General features: G+C 33.0%; 1 protein-coding gene across 1 annotated transcript; it reads left to right on the forward strand.

Annotated features, from left to right (window-relative positions):
• The first annotated feature begins 746 nt into the window (after window positions 1-746).
• On the forward strand, window positions 747-7,163 carry LOC143631952 (anaphase-promoting complex subunit 4-like). Its single transcript, XM_077100564.1, has 19 exons — window positions 747-821; window positions 887-998; window positions 1,587-1,678; window positions 1,751-1,837; window positions 1,916-2,152; window positions 2,890-2,970; window positions 3,085-3,206; window positions 3,678-3,838; window positions 4,500-4,600; window positions 4,673-4,747; window positions 4,839-5,018; window positions 5,102-5,190; window positions 5,448-5,546; window positions 5,700-5,804; window positions 5,906-6,044; window positions 6,136-6,306; window positions 6,630-6,776; window positions 6,858-6,939; window positions 7,038-7,163. The coding sequence occupies exons 1-19, from the start codon at window positions 747-749 to the stop codon at window positions 7,130-7,132; spliced, it is 2,250 nt and encodes a 749-aa protein (XP_076956679.1). The 3' UTR covers window positions 7,133-7,163.
• Window positions 7,164-7,547: the final 384 nt, after the last annotated feature.

Here is a 7,547-nt window from a genome sequence, read left to right on the forward strand (position 1 = left end):
CTTGCTGTCTTTGCACAAAGTACACGTCTGTATTCGGGTTATGCGTGCACTAATATCAAGTGAATCACGTACTGACACTGATTATGCAATTGATGTCAGGTTGCGCGCGCACTCTGTCGCACCGCGCTGGCACCCAATTAGTTTTATTAAAAGCTCCAGTTACTCTGCCAAATAACTAAATATATCTAAAAAGCTCCAGCTGGCCAAACACCTAAATATATCTAAAAAGCTACAGCTAACAGCTACCGGTTACCAGCTAGTTTTGCCAAACATACACTTATTACAGTGAATCTTTGTCTTATATTATTCTTATTGATTATCTATTGTTATTCAAACATTTATTCCCAAACCTTGAATATACTGATTCCATCGGGATATTCAAGTGGCCTTGAGTTCATAGATTGGTGTGTTCTTGTCAACCTACATAGGTTTGCAACAGGTCCGGTCCTGACACACTCCGTACAAAGTATCTAGGAATTTTATGTTTGTTGATCATTAAAGAAAAAGTCTTTCGGGTTTTGTAAATGATTGGAACTCATTTATGAAAATGGGTATTTTGAGATTTTCCCAATAAAACCCTCTAAAAATAAGACCCACCAAGAAAAATTGCATTCCGTTGCAGCGCCAAAGAGGAGAAAAACTCCTCCGATTCAAAATAAATCCATCTACACTTAATTTGCTTGGATCTGTCGTTTTGTACAATTCTACACACAAATTTATAAACCAGCTATAATCTTCCAACAGATATGGAAACAGACGAAGAAGACGTTTCAAGTATTGTTCCATTTCAACTCCAATTCGACAAGCCAGTAGCATCACAGGTCAGATTTTATTTTGTTTTTTTCTTTCTTCCATAACCTTAATAAATAATATTCAAAATGTGAAGATTAAGCTAGCTGAATGGAACCCGGAGAAAGATTTGCTGGCTATGGTTACAGAGGATTCAAAGATTTTGCTGCATCGCTTTAATTGGCAGAGGCTATGGACTTTCTCTCCAGGTCACTTTTATTTATTTATTTTACATTTCTATGTAACCATTGATTAGGGGTGACAAATGTGACTCATAGGTTGAATGAATGAGATGTATTAAAATGTATATAATGGGTCAGAATGAGTCAAACTAAAAAAGAAAAGGATTGAAACGGGTTGACATTCTTGAGTTTTTTTTTTTTTAATTGAACGAGAAAAATGGAGGAAACTTTTTATTTTTTTAGTTTTAGATTTATATTTTGAGTTATGATTTTTTAATTTTTTAACGAGAGGTTTTTGAAATGGGTCAAAATGGGTTGAGATTTAAGAAACACCTCATTAAAAAATTAAAAAAAAAAATAATTAAAAAATCATAACTCGCAATATAAATCAAAAACTAAAAAAGTAAAAAAACTAAAAAGTTTTCTCCGTTTTTCTCGTTCCATAAAAAAAAAACCTTGAAAAAATGTCAACCCGTTTTGACCCGTTTCAATCATTTTCTTTTTTTAGTTTGACCCATTCTGACCCATTATATACATTTTACTACAACCCATGGGTCACATTTGCCACCCCTAAGTGTTATCATTGATTGTTAAATGCTTTTATATTGAGTTTAGGAAGACGCATAACATCTCTATGTTGGCGTCCCGATGGTAAAGCAATAGCTATCGGGCTTCAAGATGGATCCATTTCTTTGCATGATGTTGAAGTGAGCTGTTTTTTCTAAATAAACTTTTATGATATATGATTGTAATTAAAACTTATGTGTTTTATTAAGCAGAATGGGAGGCTGTTAAGAAGTATGAAATCACACAATGCTGCTGTTGTATGCCTTAATTGGGAGAATGAAGGAGGCGAAGAAACTTCAGTATGATGTTTACAAATATTTTTGGTTCTTGAATAATATTAATTATTAAGTTATTAACATTCTACATGTGCTGTTCAGGATGACAACTTTGTTTCAAAATACGAAGATCGAACATCTCGTTTCTTTCCTCCTGCCCCAAGAGCTCCTCGGGTGCCCGGACTCGTGCCTGGAGAAACCGGTTTTATGGATGAAAGTGAAAGTTTATCACAAGAATTATCAAATTCTTCACATCAGCGGTTTAATATCTTGTGTAGTGCAGATAAAGATGGAATCATAAGCTTTAATATATTTGGCATATTTCCGATTGGGATAATTGTAAGCTTTAATATTTCCGTCTTTAGGCTTGTAAATGAATTGAACGTTCAGTGAATAGTGAACAGTTCTTGAACTGTTTGACAGAAAGTTTGTTTATTTAATGAACGAACGAACATGAAAAAAGTTTTTGTTTATTTAATTAAACAAATGAACATGAACACATCTGTCGTTCGTGAAGGTTTGTTTATGGTCATTTATTCAAATTCGTTTCTGTTTGTTCGTTTACGTTCATTTATGTTCGTTAGCTTATGTTTGTTTTCCCTTTAAAATTTTTTGGCCCTTTACGACATGGTCTAGTTTTAATAACTCTTTAGACCCGACACATTGTTCTTTCCTTTTTTGCTAACTGGTTTTAACTCAGTTATGTTCGTTCATCTAAGTTCAATTATTTTGTTCGTTTACATTCATGAACCGTTTGTTTATTAACATTAACGGATGCACATAAACAAACACGAACATGTTCATTTTGTTAACAAACAAACAAGAAAACCCTGTTTGCTTCATTATTCGTGTTTGATCCTTTGTTTGGTAAAAGTTAAATGAACACGAACATGCTCGGTTCTTTTACAAGCCTATCTGTTTTCTTCTAGTTGTAAGCCCGATCGTTTCTTCTCGTTTCAAGCAAATATGACCGACAAATTGGAAATAGAATCTATGAAAAGAATGTAGACTTGATCTTTAAATATTATTACGGGTTTGTATCTTGATTTATGTTTTGTTTTTTGGTTGGATTGCAGGATATACATGATTTTTCAGTTTGTTGTCCACTTGCAAACAATCATGTCGACTGCAAATTGCTGAATGCTTCAATCTGTAAGGTAATGTCTTTACCATTTATACAACTTTCGTTTCAGTTTCATTTATAACTAGTTGAGGCATCAAGATGGATATGCAACATGTCAAAATGGGTAAACGGGTGATTATGCAAACAGGTGGTGTTATCCAAAGATCTTTGTCATTTAACAGTATTATGCTCTGCTGAGCTTCAAGTTCCCGAACAAGATTTACATGGGTTCCATTGCTTGATACTTGACACTTCAATATTCGATAAAAGGTAATTTTTGAATTTATAAACAATAAAACGCTGTATTCATGGCTTTAATCAAGCCGAACTATTATTGAGTTTGAGTTCGAGCCGAAGTCAAGCTTATAAAGGCTTGGCACAGATCTTTTTAAGCTATTTGAGCCTTAGGTCATATGTATTTACGTATAAATACATTTAAACTAAAATTCTACTAAAGATATTATTTTTGATTTTATACTGTTAAGACTTGTCTAAAAATGTTTTTGACTCGTGCTCAAGTTATGTTGTAATTACTGTATATACTTAAAATGAGTTTCGTTAGTGATTACAATCCTTATATATCCTTATATATATATTTGAAATAAGCTTGGTTATCGAAAGTTATTTTTTATATCAATATTCGAGCCATTTGAGTCGAGCATGAGGTGAGCCTTATTTATTATTAAGAGATATTTACTTTTTAATAAAAGTTTATATGTATGTAATTCTTAAATGCTGCAGGAGAAACGAGCTTCACCAAGTTGCTCAACAGGCTTCAAACATTGAGGATTTAACAGAAGTCATCCGAGCTTCATTATCTGTCATGTCTAAACAATGGTCTGATGCAACGCACACATTTCATGACAAATTTGATTCTTTATCGAGTCTCATTCATGATCATGGTAAGTAATAAAATCTTTAAAAAATATATCACAAATGTAGGCCTGTAAATGAACCGAACAAACATGAACGAGGCTTGTTCTTGTTCGTTTAACTCTAACCGAACAAACGAGTTTTCTTGTTTATGTTCATTCGTTAAGAAAAGGAACATGATGTTTATGTTTGTTAATATTCTAAACGAACGGTTTGAAGACAAATGAATATAATCAATCACAAACGGAAATAAATGAACGAATATAAACGAATACCTACTAAATCTAAACATATTCCCAAGATAATGTCTAAACTACCATGATCGTTAAATGCAACATCTAAAAAGTAAACAAATATACATAATAAAGGTCTTTATATACGAAATTCAAATTGATATTAAATTAATATCAATAATAAATATGCATGAATATCTAAAAGACCAAACATAAATAAAAGGATATAAATTAACTTTCATGAATGCAAATAAACGAATAGGGCATGTGTTCATGTTTGTTTAATTAAATGAGTAAAAGTTTGCGTTCAAGTACGTTACTTTATTAAATAAACAAACATAAACAAACTTCCAGCCGAACCGTTCACTAAGTGTTCGATTTGTTTGCAGGCCTACATAGTGTTTTAATTTTCCGTTATGATGGGTGTTGACATTTTTTTCTAACTTATCAAACATAGGATTGGACTCGACTCCTCAAGAGGAGTTTCTTAGTCTTATAGGTGGGGCCCGCACAAGTCCAGCTGTTCACCAGTTTTTAGTCAACTCTCTTGGTGAAGTGGTATAACATTTATATAAAATTTGAGATATTTTTTCATAAAACTTTTGTTGATGAAAAGCTATTTATTATCAGGGGGTTAAACGGATATCAAAGTCGGTTTGTGGGGCCGGAAAAGAGCTCAAGATTATTGTTCTTGAACATCTACAGGTAGCCTAATTTGACCCTAGTTGACTCATTTATAGATAAACGGGTTGAAATTATCTACTCTGGTTTTAAAGAATAATATATTGGTGTTCAGCCTGCTGCAGAGATGATTGGATTTAGATTAGGGGAACTGAAAGGACTTTCTAAATGGCGTTCACGTTATCAAGGTGTCGGTTTAAATGAGACGTTAATAAATAACGCAACCGAGAAGGCGGGAATGCTGCTCGCTCAAGTCCAACGCTTTATGACGGTTTTATCCTCCTCTGTCCAACAGGTGATTATTTTACTTCAAAAGATCATCATTTCTTTGAGTAATAATGATAAAAGTATTAATAATTTAAAGTTTTTTTCCTGCAGTTTTCAAATTTTTTTAATTGGATTCACAAATGTGTGAAAATGTTAATGTCAGAACCAAGTGACCAGCATCAGCTTTTGGCGTTCAATAGGTTTGTTGCTGTTATAACTTGCAATTTCAACCTATTTGCTTAAAACGTTTGATTTGAGTTAGATTTTGTCTTTTACGGGTCAAAATTAAAGATTAACGAAAGTCAAACGAGTCAAAATTTAGTACATTTATCATTTATATAGATTTAAAGGGCGAAAAAAGTTGGCAGGTCAAAAGTACTCTGTTTGAGTATTTGACCCGTTACATATAATGATCTTAGAGATTTTAATATATCTGCATTTCACTCTGTTTTGGCAGTGAACTGGTTATTTTATTTTTGAAGTATTTATATGATCAAGATCCAGTAAAGCGGTTGCTTGAATCAACTGAAGTTGAACATAGTATTGAAGTTGACTTGTAAGTAACTTATTCAACTTACTTAATTACAGTTATTATATCAAAAGTTCAACCGCATGTGATTTTGGTTTAGAACATGCTTCTATTATACAACTTTTTTTCTTATATATATTTAATATCAATATGTCTGATATTACCTTTTTGCCCTTCAAGGGAGACGTTGGAAAGGGTACAAGAGTTGGCTCAATTTGGCGGTTTCACAGATTTTGATTACTTGCAAAGAACACTAGCAAAAGAATTTCAACAAATGGAGTCTTGGTATGCTTTCTATGACTGTTTTGACTTTTGGCGTCAAGCTGACTATTTTATGTTAACTTTTTAAAAATCTGAAATCCTAAGATAATGCTTAATTGTTTCAGCTTTAAAGAGGCGTTTCAGATGCCTTTCACTACAATCTCCAAAAAGATACATTGCCAAAACTTATTGCCATTGTTTCCAATTGAATCGATTACAAAATCTTCATCGTTTACTGTTCCAACTTCCATATCATATTACAAGGTACGACTTTATTCAAGATTATGCCCCTCAAAAGCAATCAGTATCAGTATCACTATCATTTCTCTTGTTTGTTTTTTAGGAAACTTTGCACGAGAAACAACAGAGTTTTGTGGATTATATATCTTTCACATTACCTGACGAGTCATCATCAAATCTTTCAAATTGCATAGTTGTTATGAGGTGCTTGATGAATAATGATCTAGAAGCTGTATTGTTATGTGTTCCTGATGGCTATCATTGTGTAGATCTTTCTCTATATAAGGTACTTTGCTTGCGCTCCTGGTTACATCTTTACATTATCCTAAAATACAAGTTTTAGACTTTTAGTCAAATGTCTAACTTATAAACTTAATGAAAAAGGAGCAATCTTGTTGACAAATCCGTGATTGTTCATTAAATTGATGTCAATGATAAAACTTGAAACTTTGTGAAGAATGTCGAGTTTGTCATTTTGGTCAAATGTCTAAGATACCCTTGTGATGATGGAAAAAGAAGCAATGGTGTTCACCATGAAACTTAGTGAAGTAGGGAAATATTGTCATTTTGTGGGATACGGGTACCTTATTAACGTATTGCTAATGACAGGACTGTCAACTTGTTCTGCTCTTAAACGGGCCGTCTTCTGAAAACATGGAAAAAGCTTGTATGACAATTGTGCAAGCCGATGATCTTCCATTTGTATCTATAGCTAGTTTAGATACTTCAAGCCTTTGGAAATTGCATGAACTTAAGGTTTGTTTATGGGTCCCACATAATAAATACCAACTTAATAATCATCTTGCCTTTGTAATCTTGATCTGATGTTTATACCAGGAGTCTATTGTATACTTGCAAATGGATAGTTTGAAAGTAAGAGGAATTCCTCACTCGGTGATTGCACCTCTAGCAGTTAGTGGTAAGTAGCCCTTTTCAACAAATGTCAAAATTTTTATTTATTGTCTCTAGTTATGTTATATGATATATATTTTGACTTTTGTGTAATCAAATGTTCAGCATCTAGAGGAGTTGCTTGTGTTTTTGCAACGAGAAAGCGTGCTCTAGTTTACATCTTGGATGAAGACGAAGATGAAATCTCAGATGCTGAATAGCTTCACTATGTTTTTTTTTTTTATGTTTTTTGCCTTTATATTTTCTTTCCCCGACAAGACTAATTTATCCGTCTTTAATGTGTATTAGTGTATATATCGAGGGTAGGGTGACCTTTCAAACCCTGGTTGGATTGAGTTTTGATATTTAATTTCATGATTGGTTCTTATGGTTTACAGTTCTTGCACAATTGGTCCTCATGGTTTGCTAATTACACAGTTAATCCTAAAGATTGAAAATTTGTTCACAAGTGGACCTAAGAGTCACATTTTCATAACATGGATGGTCATTAACAGCTAACGTCGTTAAAACATTCCAGTTAAGTCCAAAGAAATGACCAAATGGTCACAAATGGACCAGAGAGTTACGTTTTCATAACATGGATGGTTAGAGGTGAAAAAAAATCGGTTTCGTACA

Source organism: Bidens hawaiensis, unplaced genomic scaffold, assembly GCF_021521415.1.
Source record: "Bidens hawaiensis isolate Kalapana, Puna unplaced genomic scaffold, B.hawaiensis_p1.1 tig00006295_1, whole genome shotgun sequence".
In the NCBI taxonomy this organism is placed as follows: domain Eukaryota; kingdom Viridiplantae; phylum Streptophyta; class Magnoliopsida; order Asterales; family Asteraceae; genus Bidens; species Bidens hawaiensis.

Excerpts from the sequence above, each read along its gene's own strand:
- LOC143631952 (XM_077100564.1), top strand. The coding sequence starts at position 747 with ATGGAAACAGACGAAGAAGACGTTTCAAGTATTGTTCCATTTCAACTC. Across the intron at positions 2,153-2,889 it reads TATTTCCGATTGGGATAATT|GATATACATGATTTTTCAGT; the intron begins GTAAGCTTTAAT and ends GTTGGATTGCAG. Across the intron at positions 2,971-3,084 it reads TGAATGCTTCAATCTGTAAG|GTGGTGTTATCCAAAGATCT; the intron begins GTAATGTCTTTA and ends TTATGCAAACAG.